The following is an 18605-nucleotide window of genomic DNA, read 5'->3' on the forward strand; positions in this document are numbered from 1 at the left end:
GAATGGGCCGCTCTCATCGTACCAGTCCTCAAGCGAGATGGCAGTGTCAGGATCTGCGGGTATTTCAAGGTTACCATCAACCACGTCGCTACCATGGAGAAGTGCCCGTTGTCCCGGATTGAAGATATGTGGCCAGCGTTGTCCGGTGTACAGAAGTTCACCAAGCTCGACCTCAGAGATGCTTACCAGCAACTGGTGCTTCAGGACGCCTCCCGGAAGTATGGCACAATATCGACAACTTTGGGCCTCTTCCAGTACACGTGCTTACCCTTTGGCGTGGCCTCAGCTCCAGCCATATTTCAGAGGGAGATGAATAACCTCTTCAGGGGCATGAGGCACGTGGCGGTGTACTTGCATGACATCGTGGTTACTGGCAGCGACGACAGGGACCACCTGGAAAACCTGCACAGGGTCCTGGCACGGCTGCAGGACGCCGGCCTCAAGCTCAAGCTGGAAAAGCGCATTTTCCTGGCCCCCAGTGTTGAGTACTTGGGACATGTCATTTTCCAGGCTGGCCTAGCCCCGGCTCCCCGCAAGGCTGATGCTGTGCTCAAGGCGCCTAATCCCCAGAACAAGAAGGAGCTTCAGAGCTACCTCGGCCTCATCAACTACTACAGGAGTTTCCTGCCGAACCTGTCGGAGCATCTACAGCCGCTCCATCTTCTGCTTCGAGATGGTCACCAATGGGTTTGGAAGAAGGAGCAGGACCGCGCTTTCCAACACAGCAAGGAGCTAATCACCAAGGCTCCAGTGCTAGTAGACTTCGATCCTGCCAGGCCTGTCGTCCTGACCGTAGATGCGTCGCCGTACGGCGTGGGAGCCGTCTTGGCACACTGGGACAAGGATGGCCACGAACGTCCTGTGTCGTTTGCTTCTCGTCGGCTTCATGCTGCAGAGCAACGCTACAGCCAGCCGGACAAGGAAGGCTTGGCCCTCATGTTCGGTGTCGAAAACTTCCACCAGTATCTGTGGGGCCGGAAGTTCGAGGCGGTCACAGACCACAAGCCGCTGGTGGGGCTGCTGAGGCCTGACAAGGCAGTTCCTGTGCAGGCTTCGCCTCGAGTGGTACGCTGGGCCTTGAAGCTGGCAGCTTACAGTTACCAGCTGGTTTACCGTCCGGGAAAGGACCTGGGACCTGCTGATGCCCTGAACCTCCTGCCCCTGCCAGAGGTGCCTGATGCTGTTCCAGAACCTGCTGAAAGGTTCATGGTGGAGCACGCGTACTCGGATCTGGAGATCTGCTCTCCAGATCTGCGGTATCACAAGCGACCAGTTGGGACCCAGTCCTGTCTCAGGTGGTCAAGGTGGCGTCCCGTGGGGAGTAATTGGTTCACCAGACCTATAGCCACAAGGCTGCAGAGTTGAGCTTGCAGCAGGGCTGCCTACTGTGGGGCTCCAAGGTGGTGATACCACAAAATCTCCGGTCCAGGGTTCTGCAGTTGCTGCACGCGGGTCATCCCGGCGTGGACAAGACCAAGATGGTGGCCCGGTCTCATGTTTGGTGGCCTAGCCTTGACCAGGACATTCCTCACATGGTGCAGAGCTGCCAGATCTGCCAGGAGCATCAGTGGGCCTCACGTCATGTGGAAATCACCCCCTGGCCTTTCCCACAGAGACCCTGGTACCCCCTACATGTGGATTTTGGAGGACCCTTCAAGGGCCATTACTTCCTGGTAGTGGTGGACGCCTTTTCGAAGTGGGTGGAGGTTCTACCTGTCACCACTTCATCAGCAGACGTGACCATTGCAGCGCTACGACAGGTGTTCGCCGTCTAGGGGTTGCCGGACGTCATCTTGTCCGACAATGGTCCTGCTTTCGCCAGCACAGAGTACCTTGCCTGGCTGATGGAGAAGGGAATTCGGCGGATGATGGTTCCGCCGTACCATCCTGCTTCAAACGGTGCAGCCGAGCGGGTGGTGCAAACCATCAAGGACAAGCTCAAGAATAGCCAGACTGGGGATTTCCGGACGCAGATTACCCAGATACTGTTTCAATACCGGACCACGGCCGACGATGTCACTGACCGTGCTCCCTGTGCGCTCCTGCTCGGTCGGATCGCCAAGACACCCTTGGACGTGGTGCATCCGGACCTCCTATCCACAGTGCTCCTGAAGCAGCTGAAGCATAAGCTGACTGCTGACCGAGGGTGCCATCCCGGGCGTTTGCCGGAGTCGGAAGCTCCAGTTTTTGCCAGGAACTTACGTCCTGACCCACCCTGGTCCGCCGGACAGGTGGTGTCTCCTGCCAGCGCCTAATCGCTGCTCGTCCGCATGCCTGACGGGGCCACGTGGCACAGACACGCCGACCATGTTAGGCCTCGCCTCGGGACCTGGCCAGCACCCTCGACTGCCACTTCCGAGTTCCAGCCCTCAGGAGGACTAGCGGCAGCACCAGTCGCTTCCAGCGGAACACCGCCCACCTCGGAGGCGGCAGGCGTTGGCAGTGGTGCGGCGCCCGTTGGGCCGGTGTCGAGCCCGTAACCACTCACAAGGCCGACCAATACGGATCTTCCGGATGGAGCGAGGCTGTCTCAGGCAGCACCCGGCGTTGCCCCACTCGGCCCGTCAATACCGGTGCCCAGACGGAGTACTCGACGGCGGAGGCCACCGGACCGTTACTCTCCTGGGTAGCAGGCACCGTCGGCCCGGCTAGGGCGGAGGCATAGCCTCGCACTTTCAACTTGGATGTTTGATGTCGGCAAAGAAACTGGGGGTAAGGGGGTGTAACAAGCATGTGACGCCCCCTCCGGCATAATGTTCGTTGGCCCGCCAGGCTCGGTGGCCTGCTAGTCTCGGTAGATAACATTGGTCACCGCACCGCAATAAACACAGACGAGCACAGCTGCTCGGCGGTCAGTCATCGTTCATCACCACCACGCTGCGGAGCGTTCGTCTAACGGAGGGTGCCTCGAGCCCTCCCGTGTTCACGAACCCGGGCGGATCGTGACAGCCACTCCATGCGTTTTCTAAGTCATTGGTGCCTCTGTGCGTCAACCTAGGCTCGCTTGCCGCATATTCACGCGGAGCACTCATCACATTTATTTCTCGTTCCGCTGGACTTCGCATACAGAAATATTCAGTATGACACCAATCGTACAGCATCGAGTGTTCTATTCGTGTTTAATATTTAGAGTGTACGCATACTACTACAAAAAAGAGAAATAGTGACAGAACTCTATGTCGTAGTGTTCAGTGCTCTTTCCCTCAGTGTTGCTAGTTCCCTTTGTTTCCTTAACTATGAAAAACCGGGCACAACGCATGCAATGTCTCACCGTGTATGACGCCAATTGTTATTTTCATGATGTCGATGTTCGTGGCGAAAAAGCTCAGCATTGCGCCGATGCTCGACAGTGCCGATCCCGCAATCAAAACTGGCCGTGCGGTGAATCTGTGTGCGAGGGGTCCTCCAACAAGCCCTGCAAGTAGATTGTGGTACAAACTTCATAAGCGGCGCAGTTGCGTTGAATTCTTCTAATTTTGGGATATTAAGACATGTGTACAGCGAATTTACCATATATTTCCCAGTTACTTTTTGTACTTTCCACTTGCCTGGCTTCAATATGATATAACCCGCGGAATGAAATGCGAACAAGAACGCACTCTGCAAGCATAATATATTCGGCGTGCAGCCTAATCATTTACGTTGCACGCCACTGTCCTAGCTGCTGGACTTTCACTGACATGGTTCTCATCGGTTCCGCAACCGTTACGTGTATCTTGTACATTGGTTGCTGCGACGTTCATTTCGCTCTACAAGTCACCTTCGTACCGCAGGTATAGAAGCCAGACGATCCGTAATGGCTGCTAGTCACGCCTCGCCATTTGAGCAGTATGGTCACGCTGACCCATAAGAAGTTCATGGTGGCGTCCCAAAAACGTACAAGCGATTCCGCCAGCACTATTACTGGCGTGGCACTATTCGTCACTCTGTATCAAAAGTACACGAGCTGCATTGCCTGCGACTCCAGGCTGTTTAAGGAAATCTCCCTGGTGTAAAAGTTCCAGCGTCCTGAGTCATAAGAAGATCTTTCTCGATCATCATCCAGTGGTCAGAAGTGTCCCGAGAGTGACGTGAACCGTACCACACAGTCGAGCGACATGCGCGGGGAAGGTGCGCAGTAGCGCCTGTACTTTTGGCAAATGCTGTACACATAATTTTGCAAAATGCATACGCTCTAGCTCAGTGTCTTCACACCTCAAGTCTTCTCACAAGCTCGGAACACTGCAGCCTTTGCTATGCCCTGCATGTCCTTTCGGCCATGTTGGCATCGACTACTGTAGGTGATTTCCATGTACTGATGCCGGAAGTCAGTGAAAAATTGTGGCAGTCGGCCGCCTAAAATTTCAAGCCATTTGGCCGTATTGTCTGTGGCTTTTGTTAGCGACATCGCATAACGACGCACCGCAATAGCTGCTCACATAACGAGGCCTTCTCCTCGTGTCCAATGTTATCCCAGAGTTTCTCACAGCGTGCGGCACTATTCATCGCAACACTAAGCCCTACCAAGATAACGTCCTAACAGAACGTGCTCAAAATGTACGTTGCATCGGAACATTACAAGTGGTACGACGTCTTTCACGTCTTCGCGTACGCCTATGATAGCGCCACTTATAGAACCTGCTGGCTTTTTGTCAGCGTTTGTTCTTCATATGGTACGTGAAACCCATCTTCTAAATTTAACAATGCTACCGTATCAGCTGTACTCTTCCAAATTCATCCTCCTTTCGAGGAGTGAATTTGGGAGCGTACATACGGCGAAATTGAAATGAATGTGGAAGCGAATTTGGAAGAGTCTCGTTAGCTGGGTCTCTCTCTTTACAACCTCTAAGGAGAACTTCGTTGTTGACCCTCTCGTGTGGCTCCAACTTTCACGGTGGTCTGCTGAACTGAACTGTACGAAATCACTGAGTGTACCTATACATTGCTCGTCAAGTACATAGTCAAGCCAGTGATACTGCCATCGTGGTCGTCGTTGTATCGTGTCATTGGCCGAGTCACCAGGATTATTTGTCTTTCCAACCGCGGGGATTGTAGTGAAGAAGACACCGGCAGCGGTATAGCAACTGCCATCGCTTTGGAACAAAAGTCGAACTCTGGTTCCTTGCGCCTCAAGCTAGAACTGCTGGTACAATCACATGTAGAAGCGCTACTGAGCCTCCTTCGACACAGTTTCATGCCAATAATTCTTATAGCAGCGGTGATGGAATGGTAGAATGACCTCCTCATTTGCGGTAAGTCCTGGGTTGGACTTCCAGAGCCGCCAAACACCACCGGTATTTTTCTAATGGGCATAGATGTACCACGACTTGGCACTTGGTCGCTTTTATGTGTTCTCATCTCGAAAAGGCTCCTATAGAGATTTATGAAGGTCTCTGGGTGGCCCTTCTGTTACCATAGCTTTGTTGAAGTAGTCAAGCATCCACCGCGGCTGTAGTTCCGGCCCGGTGCTCGGCATTTACCGGAGTTACAGCCACTGGGAAGGATGCCCAACTGATGGGAAGTTGGCGGCACGGGGCCGACAAACCTCTTTCGCAAGCAAGCTACAAATCTGAAAATTTCGATGCAGAGACGATTCTCAGATGACACAAACCCTTGCTTGGGCAAACGCCATTTTGTATTTCTGCTGCTCCTTGAGATACTTTGTCTTTCTCGGTCCAAAGGTTTCATTGCAGGGCCTAGTCTATTGGCAACTCCATAATCCGTTACTTGCGCTGACAACACTGTAGCAAGTGAACAAAGATGCTTATGACATCTGGGCTCACGACGGCGTTTGGTGTTGTTCCCGAATTTTTTGTTTGTGGGGTAGAATTGAGGTGTTTCGTCGGAACCGAAATGTTCCTTGCAGACGATTAGCTTATTTTGATTGGCCTTAAGAATTTCAGCGACAAAACAGCGAAAATCGTTGCGCTGCGCGTGCGGACTGCCTCCCGTTGGACCACGAATATCCTCTGGACATACCGATTAGATCCGAACGTCCAAGTCCCGGTCAGGACGTCCAGTGGATAACATGTGGACATTAATTTCAGCATGTCCTATTTAAGACATCCTTCAGACATCCACACAATTGAACTTCTGGGATCTAAACAAAATCCCAAAACTTTAATCCTATGAGTGTCCGAAGGATGTTTTCAACGGGATGTCCCATACCGGCCATATGTGGGACCAACACACACGTACTACGTGATAATATCGCGGAACATTAAATCTCTACTACGGCTGCCTTCAGCGCACGCTCTTCCGAAAAGACATGTCAGCCAGTAATGTGAAGTTGCTGCACTCGTAATCAAACTTCCAATGCAGACGATAAATGGAAAAGTTGAAATGAACGACCGAAACTGCACAAACATATTGGGAGGAAACGTCACAAAGAGACAGGCAGAACGCCGGAACAGCTGCACTTTACCACCTACAGCAATGCGTAACCGAATCAATAGCGTCCTATGCTCCTACACTCTCCGAACATGTCGAGAAAGAAGAGTACGGCAACCTCTGCAACTCCTGCAACCCCTGTTGTTGTACAGAGCAGTGACTGCCTTTACCCAGTCGAATCACCACTGTCTGTTGCATGCACACGCACGCTCTGCGCTGATTTGCGCGTAGTCGGTCACATGACTTAACGGCGCCGTCTTATTGGATCTCTTCGCCCTTCTGTGTAAGCTCGGAATGTCTGATGGCCTGAAGGTTGCTGGGTTGGTGTGCTCCCCGCTCTCACCAGGCCCCGCACACTCTCAAGTTCAACAAATGGCCACAGAGGGCGAAAAATCAATCGAGGCGCGTTTCAGCGTAAGCGCGCAAGTGGAGCTACTGTAATTTGGTCGAATACTTTAATTGGTGCTTTCTCTGCTAGGGGCGCTGAACATGCTGATTTTTTTAATTTACACAAACCATTGACATGAACAATCGAGGTGTCTAAGGATGTTTTTTTACCTCGGGCAAATAGGCAGTTGATTTTTTTTTATTTGATTGTTGAAGCTGCTTTTTAGTCATAGCGTCAAGGTTTTTGCACTTTATTAACCACCGACAGCCGACAGCCTATTGGTATCGATGTGTTTCCTGGCCGTTGGCGTTCGAATACTACGGCGGTAAAACATTTTCGAAAGCATGCTGGTTTCGTCTGCGAGTCGTTACACAGACTTGCTGTAAAGAGGTCTACTCTTGGCAAAAAATAGTGCCTCATTTTGTTTAGGCGTTGAATATCATAATGAATGCGGCGGAGGTTGACGGAATACGCTTGAAGGTACGTTTTTATGCCGTTGATCTCCATAACACCGTAAGTACGCAAACCGATGTCACAGAACACCCGATGCATCATTGTGTGTTCTCCGTCATCGCTTGTTTGCTGTACGCCTACTAATTCTTCACTTCTTCTTCAAGTGTTTCATCCTCCTTTTGTCCTTGTTCTCTTGTGCTTCACTTACAGTATGTCGTTCCGTCAGCTGTAATGCGCATTTGCAAAACCAATACGTTTGATAAGACGCAGTGGTTATCATAATTTCACTACACATGTATTAAGCTGACATATGTGGTTCAGATACAGATACCTGTATGCGGACTTGCACGACGTTGATGCGGAGATTAGGATAATTATGACACCCGTAAGGAAGAGGCAGCTGACGGCCGTAAGCTGTTGCGTTCTTTTCGCCAAATTACCCGGCCTGGTAGTGCTCTAAAGATGCTGTATAGAAGTGACACGCGGTGACAGGGAATTTATGTTTAGCAGCCGACTGTACGTTTTGTAGCTTAGGTCTTCTTTCTTGTGCGTCTGTGCTACCCTTATTAATGAGCCATTTCCTGACTATGTTCTTGACTATGTAACCGCGTTTGTGTGGATCCGTAGACGTGTGCTTTTTGTTGTACTTGTAAAATGCAAATAAAATATTTTCAAGCTTACTCAATCTTTGGTGTGTGCGTTTATTCCAGTCGAGGCCATCGTGCCACCTGGAAACCGCACTCTGTCAGTAGCCCTACACGAAATGCAACAGCTGGAGCGCGGCGGCACAACTCGGGGTAACGGCGGCGTAATAAACGAAAAACCGCTTGGGATGCCCTTAAAAGTCAGTTCAGAGTGTGCCTTAACTCGATATGACTCAGCGCTACATATATTCTGCTGCGCCTTGATCGTGCTCCCGCCAGTTTGGTTGCTGTGTGGCAAACGTAGCGCTTACATACGTATGTAGGCGCTACTTTTGCCACACAGCAACCTAACTGGCGGGAGCACGATCGATGCGCATCAGCCAGAACCCAGTAGGTAAAGCGACCATACTGTGCAAAACCCCGTTTCCGTTTCCTGTTGTACAGCGCCACCCGTGGTCACATACTTTAGTTCACGACGCCACCGCTACGCTTATTTCCGTAGCACTGTGGAAGGTACAGTTTCCCTTCTCTAAGTTTGTATAGGTGTTCTGTGCTCTCACACGCTCCGTTCGCGCGCTTTCTCTGAACGTGGCGGCTGTATCCTTGTGCCATGTGCTCACGAGTTCCAGGGTGAGCGTTGGTCAGCTCCAGGTGAATGTTTTTGTCATGCGCTTTGGAGCTCCATTTCTGCGGCGCCTGTACGTCCTACGCCTATCGAGAGGTAAGTGATAGTTCATGAAATCAATGTTTTTCTATTAGCAGCCCTGCAAGTGTCGTGTCTGAGCATAATCGAATGACGGGCATTGCAGTACATTCCCGAAGTACTGCTGGAAACCTCAGCAGTCATGCAGGCATTACGGAATAAGGGTGTAGACGAGCCGTATGTAAAAATACTGAAAGATATCTATAGCGGCTCCACAGCCACCGTAGTCCTCCATAAAGAAAGCAACAAAATTCCAATAAAGAAAGGCGTCAGGCAGGGAGATACGATCGCTCCAAAGCTATTCACAGCGTGTTTACAGGAGTTATACAGAGACCTGGATTTGAAGAATTGGGGATAAGAGTTAATGGAGAATACCCCAGAAACTAGCGATTCGCTGATAATATTGCCTTGCTTAGTAACTCAGGGGACCAATTGCAATGCATGCTGGACAGGCAAAGCAGAAGGGTGGGTCTAAAATTAATCTGCAGAAAACTAAAGTAATATTTAACAGTCTCGGAAGAGAACAGCAGTTTACGATAGGTAGTGAGGCACTGGAAGTGGTAAGGGAATACATCTACTTAGGACAGGTAGTGACTGCAGATCCGGATCATGAGGCTGAAATAATCAGAAGAATTAGAATGGGCTGGGGCGTGTTTTTCAGGCATTCTCAGATCATGAACATCAGGTTGCCATTATCCCTTAAGAGAGAAGTTTATAACAGCTGTGTCTTACCAGTACTCACGTGCGGGGTAGAAACCTGGAGGCTTACGAAAAGGGTTCTACTCAAATTGAGGACGACGCAACGAGCTATGGAAAGAAGAATGATAGGTGTAACGTTAAGGGATAAGAAAATAGCAGATTGGGTGAGGGAACAAACGCGAGTTAATGACATGTTAGTCTAAATCAAGAAAAAGAAATTGGCATGGGCAGGACGTGTAATGAGGAGGGAAGATAACCGATGGTCATTAAGGGTTACGGACTGGATTCCAAGGGAAGGGAAGCGTAGCAGGGGGCGGCAGAAAGTTAAGTGGGCGGATGAGATTAAGAAGTTTGCAGGGACGACATGGCCACAATTAGTGCATGACCGGGGTTGTTGGAGGAGTATGGGCGAGGCCTTTGACCTGCAGTGGGCGTAACCAGGCTGATGATGATGATGTAGTACATCCCCATGTTTTGCAGCGACGGTAACATCAATCGGTGATTGACAATGCGTTGTGTTGCGTTTGGTCGCACCGTACTGCTTTTCTGCAAGCTTCCGAGCTTACCCTGTCCTATATTTCTGCGCAGCGCTGAGACCCGGAAAAAAAGAATTCTGAATTCGAAACTTTAGAACCGTTAACTCCCATGTAGCCCACAGGATGAGTCCACGAGAGTTATCGTTGTCTTTACTGAACAGTGGCGAATAAGAAAATGAATATTAATTGTAATAGCTTCCCGACACACACTGTCCAGAATAGCCTTGCTTCAGCTTCATTTGCGTTTTCTTTGCGTAACCGTGTTTGCGAGAGCAAATTAATCGTACAAATGCGTAAGTTGAAATAGCTGAAATTTTGTACGCATTTGTATCGCGGTCGGGGCACTTGCTGCACATTATGGCCGGCAACGCTGCTGAATTTTAATACGCCTGTCTTTAGGGCTGCTATAGTCTTACTAACAGTGCATGCACTTTTCTTGGAATAAGTAAACTTTAGGGCGACTTGTTAGACTTCAAGACATGTTTACTGCTCGGCTGCCTGTGACGAACGAAACGTTTGCGCCTACTTAATTGGTCGTTCGCATGTGGTCGTATTTTTTAGCACGTAACAGTGAAACTTTTTGTCGCTTGACTGATTCTTTCGCGTGCTCGTAGTGATAACCGTGCATCTTGAACTTTGGTACGTGTGCTGTTGGCGTTTTGTTTGCTTAACAGCGGTTGCCAAAGTAATCTTAAATCTGCGTACGTTCGGAATAATAGAACTTTGTTGGCGTTTGTATCGCGATTTGAGAATTTGCTGCCCGTGATGGCCGGTCACGCTGCTGAATTTAACAGCTCGTGTATTTACGGCTGGTATTGTTTTTGGCTAACAGTGTCGTGCACGTTGTCGTAATAACGAGACATCTGGGCGACTTGTTAGGTTTCTGCTTATTTACACGTGAACGGATGCATGCTGCTATGGCGTTAAGGTCAAACTCACGTCTCAGCTCTGTAACGACGAAACGTGCGCGCTGATGAGCTCGTTCGCACGTGGTCGCAATTTTTTTTATTATAAGAGTTTGTGAGGGTTGACTCCATCACACGCTCGTAGTGAGTAACCGTGTCGCTTAAGCTTCCTCTGCCATTGCTGTTTTGTTTGCTTAACGATCGCGATAGTAATCGTAAAAACTGCGTAAGGATGGATTAACTGAATTTACTTATTTCAATACTCTTAATGTCACGCAGGGCGTTACAAAGAGGGGTGGGATTCTTACAATAAGCGGAAATCGTGGTTCTGAAGTATGATGGGACAGCTTGTCGCTGACCTTAGAAGGAATAACCGTGCACGTTTGTACATGAACTTGGGACGTGGAATACAGATGTAGGCATCTGTATCACAATCGGAACACTTGCAGCGCGTGATGCCTTATTGGGCCGGCCGTACTGCTGAACTTTACCACGCTTGTCTTTACGGCTTATATACTAGCCGTAAAGGCAAGCGTGGTAAAGTTCAGCAGTGCGGCCGGCCACTTAGCCATTACGTACAGCATAACAGTGACATGCACATTTTTCGAACTAACGAAACTTTTGGACGACTTGTTAGGCTGCTGGCTATTTGCATGTGGTCGGATGCATACTATTATGAGGGTAATAAGATCAAGCTTAGGCCTCAACTTCCTGTAACGATCGACACGTTTACGCTACTTATACTATAGCTCGTTCGCACGTGGTCGTATTGTTTCGCATTAATAATTGGGAACGTTTGTCGATCTTCGTTGACTGCTAAATTTGCTTCACGCGCCCGCCCTCACTGATAAACTGTGTCGCCAATTGAGCTTCGTCGGCCGTTTCAGTTTTCTTTGCGTAACCGCGACTGCGAGAGCGATCGTAAAATGGCATGCGGTTGAAATAACATTTGTGGGCATTTGTACCGCGATCGCAGCACTTGTTGCACGTGATGATTGGCCTGCCGCGCTGCTGAGTTTTCCCACGCGTTTCTGTCATACAATGCCTTATACGTTCGTTTCTGCGAATAACGAAATTTTGGGCGACATCTTGCGAACTTCTGCTTATTTACACGTTCCCAGGTGCATGCTAGTATGCTGGTGAGGTCAAGCTTTCAGATGTCTGTAACGATCGAATCGTTTACGCCTATTAGACTATCGCTCCGAATTCGCACTTTGTCATAGTAATGGAGTCCCGCTCACGGCGCCCGCATTTTGATGAGAGCGATATGCGAAAACACCCATGTACTTAGATTTAGGTGCGCGTTAAGAACCCCAGGTGGTCCAAATTATTGCGGAGTCCCCTACTATGGCGTGCTTCATAATCAGATCGTGGTTTTGGCACGGAAAACCCAGTAATTTAATTATTTTTTTAGTAATGGTAAACGTTTGTCTCTTTTGACTGTTATTTACCTGCCGTGGTAGCTCAGTGCCTATGGTGTTGGGCTGCTGAGCACGAGGTCCCGAGTTCGAATCCTGGCCACGGCGGTCGCATTTCGATGGGGGCGAAATGCTAAAACACCCGTGTGCTTAGACTTAGGTGCACGTTAAAGAACCCCAGGCGGTCGAAATTTCCCAAGTCCTCCACCACGGCGTGCCTCATAATCAGAAGTGGTTGTGGCACGTAAAAACCCCATAATTTAATTTGACTGCTCATTAAATTTCTGTCGGGTGCGAGTTTTATCACGTTTTGCTGGACCCAATAAAAGTTTATTCACTCACTCTGCCAGGTGATTTACCGTGTAGCCTAAGTTTCGTCTACCGTTTGAGTTTTCTTTGCGTAATCGCGTTTGCAAGACCAACACAATCGCGGAAGTTCGAAATAACGGAGCTATATTGCAGGCATTTGTATTTCAATGGCAGCACCTCGCACACGGGGCGGTTGAACAACCGTGCTGCTTCAGTTTTCTCGCATTTGCTATCATTTGGACCAGTGTATGTGCTGACATGTGTGCGCGACGCGCTGGACAAGATTATGAGACTGTTGAATCCCCATATTGTCTTTGTATACTTACTGGAGTTATACAGTGAACAATCGCCTAATTTTTGTATTATTATTGCGATAGAAATTGTACGGACACTCCTGATGAAATTCCGTTGACGCGTACGTGCGCCGCGGTGGGTAGTGGCTTCGTGGGTGGTGGTGAAAAACTTTTATTGATGAGAAGGCCAAAAGTAAAAACAAATTAAAAAGCAGCGTTGTGGGCGGCCTTCAGGCTGCCGGTTGTGGCGTCCAGGCCATGCCTAGTCGCGACGTCCTCCGGCCAGTTCACCAGCCGGAGTTGGATATCCGGCTCGGTGCTGGACAAAGCAGCCTCCCACTGCTGCGGATTGCTTAAGCGCCAAGAGGCAGGGGGCAAGTGTGCCGGGCAGGAGAATAGGACGTGAGCGTAATCGGCGCGGGAGCCGTCACATAAGCGGCAAGCCGGCGAGTGCGTCCCGACGTGGAAGAGGGCAAGACGTGCAGGAGTAAGATAGGTATGGGCCTGAAGGTGTCGCCATAAGTGTTGGTAGGGCTGGGAAAGGGATTGGTGCGGAGGGGGGACGAGAGAGGCGATAGTGCTGCGTGATATCGCGGTACGTGAGGAGCGCGTCGCGCCTATCCATTCCCGGCGGGGGCGGGCTTGCTCGGTCAGTCGAATCTCGAGCGATGGAATTGGCCGCCTCGTTACCAGGATGGGCCGCGTGAGCGGGCACCCAGATGATTTCGATGGGGCGAGAGGGAACGGTATCGGAACGCAAGATTCCGATGGCCGGGTGTGCCACCCGTCCAACCGCGTAGTTGTAGACCGCAGGTTTGGAGTCGCTGAAGATGTACTTCGCGGAGGTTTGCGTGGTGGCAAGGGCAATAGCTGCCTCCTCGGCCTCGACAGAGGTAGAAGTGTAGACTGAGGCAGTAAGAGTGGGTCGGAGAGAATTGTCAGTGACGGCAAGGGCTTGTGCTGGGTAGCGGCGGTACGGGGCAGCATCTACGTAAGCCACGGCGGCCTGCCGTTCGTACTGACGCCAGAGCGCGGAGGCTCGCGCTGCTCTACGAGAGGGGTGGTGTTCGGGTTGCATATTTTTAGGGAGGGGATTAACGGTTAGGACGGGGAAGACATGGGAAGGGATGGGCAGTGATGTGGGAAGAGGAATAAGAGGGGAGAGATTAAGGGTGGAGAGAAGTGCGCGACCCGGGCAGGTGCGGAAGAGACGGAGGAGCTTGGCCGTGCGATGGGCCTCCGTCAGCTCCGTCAAGGAGTTGTGGACGCCCATCGACAGTAACCGAGCCATCGACGTAGATGTGAGAAGGGACAGGGCTGACTTATATGCGTGGCGAATGAGGCTGTTGACTTTGTCTTCCTCGGTACGAGAAAGGTAGAGATACGGAAGAGAATAAATGGAGCGGCTGAGAACAAAGGCCTGGACCAGGTGGCGGAGGTCGTGTTCGCGCATGCCATGGCGGCGGTTTGCAATGCGGCATATGAGGCGGATAGCGTGGTGTACAGTGTTTGTGAGTCGAGGGGTGAGGGTGGTCTGCTTGCCATTGGACTCAAGAAAGAGTCCGAGGATGCGGAGGGTAGAGACGAGAGGAATGGGTGTGCCGTCAAGGTAGACGGTGAGTGGAGAAGGCGACAGGGGGGCCATCCGTCCAGGCTGAAGGAGCAAAAGCTCCGATTTGGTCGGGGAGCAGCTCAACCCGATGGCCCGGGCGTGAGTTGCTACCACGTCCACACCTGCCTGTAGAGCGGTCTCCATGTCGCCAAGATTGCCGGTGGTCACCCAGAGGGTGATGTCATTGGCGTAGAAAGCATGAGACAGAGCTGGAATAGCTCGTAGAGCACGTGCCAGCGGGAAGAGGGTGATGTTGAACAGAAGAGGGGACAAGACAGAGCCTTGGTGTACCCTTGCTTCCAAGGGAGAAGGAAGGAGAAGAAAGTGGGCCGTATGAGATTGCGGCTGTGCGGTGGGCGAGGAACGCGGTGACGTAAGTATGGACACGGGGTCCGACATGGAGGAGAGAGCGTCCAGGATGGCGGTGTGGTGTACATTGTCGAATGCTTTAGTAAGGTCCAGCGCCAGGATAGCTCGAGTGCGTTTGTGGTGGGAGGGGTGTAGAACATCCTCGGAAAGTTGGAGCATGACATCCTGGGTGGACAGCTGGGGACGAAAACCGAACATGGAGTACGGATAAAAGTCATGATCATGCATAAAGGTCTGGAGGCGGGCCAGGATGACATGCTCGAACAGCTTGCTGAGACAGGAGGTGAGAGAGATGGGGCGGAGGTGTTCGAGGGCAATAGGTTTGCCGGGTATGGGGATGAATGATACACGTGCATGGGTCCACGAGGATGGAAGAGTGCCAGCCTGGCAATGTGTATTGAGGCGATCAGTAAGGGCTTCGAGGGAGGGGGCGTCTAGGTTGCGGAGTATCTTGTTAGTGATGCGGTCCGCCCCTGGGGCCGAGGTGGTGCGGAGTGTGAGTAGCGCCGCACGAACCTCGCCCACGCAGACGTCCGCCTCAAGGTCAGGGTTTGGGGAGGCGGAGTAGGTAGGTCTGTGCAGAGGTAGTGGTCCCGGAGGGCCGCCAAGAAGTCAGTATCGGTGAGTGGGGAGGAATGAAGGAGATGGGAGATATCCATGCGCTGAGAAGCTTTAGCGTGTGTAGGGTCTAGCAGCACCCTGAGAAGCGACCACGTGTCGCGGAGGCCCAGGTTGCCTGCCATGCGATCGCAGGTCTGGTCCCACTGTTGTCTAACGAGAGATGCGGAGTGCTCCTCCATGTCCAACGCGAGTCGGGCCAAACGGAGGCGCAGGCGGCGATTGTATTTCTGAGCCTGCCACCGGCGGTGGACAGCGTGATAGGCCTCCCAAAGGTGCAGCAGACGGCTGTCTGCCGTAGTGGAGTGTGGTGCTGTAGTGAGCGTGGATGTGGCAGTGTGGACGTCCGCCAAAAGGTTCTCGGTCTAGGCAGAGAGATCGGTGATAGGACCTGAGGAGGAAGTAGAGAGAGGAGCGGAGCGAAAGCGGTCCCAGTCGACTATCTGGGTCAGCCGAGTAGAGGCGCGAGCAAGGGAGGGGAGTGGGAAAGTTGTACAGAGGACGTAGTGATCGCTACCGAGGAAGACCCCTGTATTAGTCCAGGTCGGATTGGCGACATCTTTGGCGAGGGTAAGGTCCGGATTCGTGTCTTGTTGAACACTAGATCTGATCCTGGTAGGGCAAGCGAAGTCATTAAGGACCGAAAGGCACTCGTTGTGGATGAAAGTCCAGAGTGAGTGGCCTTTGCGAGTGTTCTGGGGGTAGCCCCAGCTGGTATGTGGGGCATTGAAGTCGCCAAGAACGACCAGGGCATTGCGGCCAGCGTAGGAGAGCGCTCTGCGGAGGACGAGGAAGAGAGGAGCTGAAGGGGCTTTGGGAGGACTGTACACATTGAGAACAGAGAGGCTTGTCTCAGTGCGACGGCGAGGAAGGATTTCAAGCAGGAGATGGGCACAGTCCGAAACGTCCAACTAATGCTGCACCGCAGTAAGGTTGCGCTGTACCAGTGTGGCGTTTGGGTGGACCCCAGAAGAAGGATGGAAGGAGGTGTAGTCGCGCAGTTTCACGGGAGTTAGGGGTTCCTGGAGTGCTAGGACGGAGGGGAGAGTGTCGGGAGGGATGTTCTGGAGGTGGAGCTGCAGGGTGTTCCGCTTGCTGCGGAACCCCCGACAGTTCCACTGCCAGAAATTAAGGCGCGTAGGGTGTCTGGCCATGATGGATGGCGGAGTCCCCCGACAGAGTTGGGGTAGGTGCCGGGGTGAGTGGGGCAGTGAGCGACAAGTGTGCGACGGTGGCCTCAGTCGCGCTTTGGCGGGTCTCTAAGGCCGCGACCCTGGTGTCTAGGGCGGTAAGGTGGGATTCGATAGCAGCCACACGGGTGTCGATACTGGCGACGCACTCCTCAAGTCGCGCAAAGCGGGCCATGACGCGCTTCTCAAACGCTTCCAAGAAGGAGGTTGTTTGGCGAATCACGTCACGCTCGGGCGTGACGGGGTCGGAGGAAGGTGATCGGCGTTTGAGGGGGACTGCGGTTGGGAGAGGAGGCGCGATGATGCAGCCGAGGATGCCGTATTCATCGGCTCCACAGCTAGCGACGGCGGCTGTGGAGGTGCGGGAGCTGGGGAAGTAGGAGGAGGAGAGGGGGAGGACAGACGCACTAGCGCGGCCTGCAGCTGGCGCGACAGCTCCTGAATTTGGAGCTGCTGGGCAGCGATAGTGGCCTCGAGGGCCGCGGTTTGGGGATCCGACGTGTGAGGCTGCGGTTTCCAGCTTACCGGTGATGTGGTGGTGGTGGCGGGGGCGGTGGACGCCTCGGAGCTAGGCAGAGGCGGGAAGGAGACGGAGCGGTGGCGGCTGGCAGACTGGGCACCACGGGAGACAGAGTGGCGGCGAGGGCGGGAAGGCCGGGAGGCCTTGAGGATGGGCACGGTGGGTGGCGCTGGTGGGGGAGGCTGGTGCTTGGAGGTGGCCGGGGGCGATGACGGGCCGTTCCGCAGGAACCGGAGCCCGCACGGGCGCGAGCCCGTGACGTGGGCTCCCTTGCACAGGATGCAGCATGGGACGCAGGTCGGGGGCTCGACTGGCTTGTGGGCCTGGCCGCAGCGGTGACAGAGGGCGGACTTGGGCTTGGTGCAGACATCCGCTCGGTGGCCAGGAGCCCAGCAGTTCGTGCAGGCCTCTGCTCTCGGGCGGAACGGGTGGCAGCGGTAGACCCCGCAGTTGAAGACGATGGTGGAGGGAAGAGTAGAAGCGCCGACGAAGGTGATGAGGATGGACTGGGAGCGCCCCATCTGGCGTGCGTCAGCGATGGCATAGAGGGTGTTCACGTTCATTGACTGTAGGTCTTGGACGATCTCGTCCTGGGTTTGGGAGTCCACTGCGTTGTGTATGATGCCACGGAGGGCGTTGTCGGGTGCGGCCATGTAGGCACGCAGGGGGTAAGATATGGCACCCAGGCGGAGTTCCGAGACCCGGAGGTAGAGGCGAGCGCGCGGCTCAGATGGGGTGCTGACAGTGAGGGAGTTGTTGTACGGATTTATCCGTACACTGTCGGCGGTGCGTGCGGTGGCGTAGTCGATGGTCGCACGAATGCAAAGGATTTGGAGCAGGGCTCCGTTAGTGGTTGTGCGGAGGTCGAGCCCTCCTCCCGGTCTGTAGACGATCTTGAAGTCCTCCGCTGGGAGGCGAGGTAGGGGAGCGGGACGACGGAGAGTGGTAGTGCAGGCATACTTGGATGGTGTCGAGGCAGGCGGTGGCGAGACGATGGGCTGGTGGGCCGCGGCTGCACGGTGTGCTTTCACGGCACGGACCCAGTGTGAGTTTCTGATAACTGTTCAATCAACGAGTTTGTATTAAGCCACAAAGAAGCAAAGATGCTGTCAGAACCAGCAGATTGCTGTTTAATGTGCAGGTTGGTAAGATAGCAATTTTCCTAAACATTTCTAACACGTTTTTATTGCATACTTTACAGTCATGCTGTGTTCCTACCATCAGCCTGGTGTCACTTTGGGTCGGCATCATTCTTTGTTGAGGATCAGCACAGAAACAAGCCCACGGAAATCTGCTTTCTTAGCACCTCTGATCTCAACAGTATTTTCGTGTCTGCGACCACTGGAACCGATCCTTCCGGATGACTAGTAAATTGTGTACCGTACCCGTGATCTCTTTTGTTCTGCATCTGAAGCTATGGACGAAAGGCTTCACCCAGTGTGTGGCGACTTCCTTAAGGGCCGATGTACATGTGGACTCTGGGTTAATTTTTGTCTCTGTGACTGTTCAAGCAAGTCCACAGAAATGCCCCACTAAATTTCTTAGCACACGTGAACTGCAAATATAGTCGTCTTCGACC

The 18605-nt window shown here is 52.5% G+C and overlaps 1 protein-coding gene across 3 annotated transcripts in view; it reads right to left on the bottom strand.

The window, feature by feature from the left end:
* LOC142576696 (monocarboxylate transporter 12-like) overlaps window positions 1–18605 on the bottom strand; it is a 162112-nt gene that overhangs the window by 72287 nt on the left and 71220 nt on the right. For 2 of the 3 annotated variants that reach the window (XM_075686932.1, XM_075686933.1), the window contains exon 4: window positions 3272–3415. The exons of the other annotated variant lie outside the window; for it this stretch is intronic. In XM_075686932.1, coding sequence (XP_075543047.1) covers window positions 3272–3415 — 144 coding nt within the window. The remainder of the gene's footprint in view (window positions 1–3271; window positions 3416–18605) is intronic. 3 annotated transcript variants of the gene reach the window in all.

This window comes from Dermacentor variabilis, chromosome 3 (genome assembly GCF_050947875.1).
Source record: "Dermacentor variabilis isolate Ectoservices chromosome 3, ASM5094787v1, whole genome shotgun sequence".
Lineage (NCBI taxonomy): Eukaryota > Metazoa > Arthropoda > Arachnida > Ixodida > Ixodidae > Dermacentor > Dermacentor variabilis.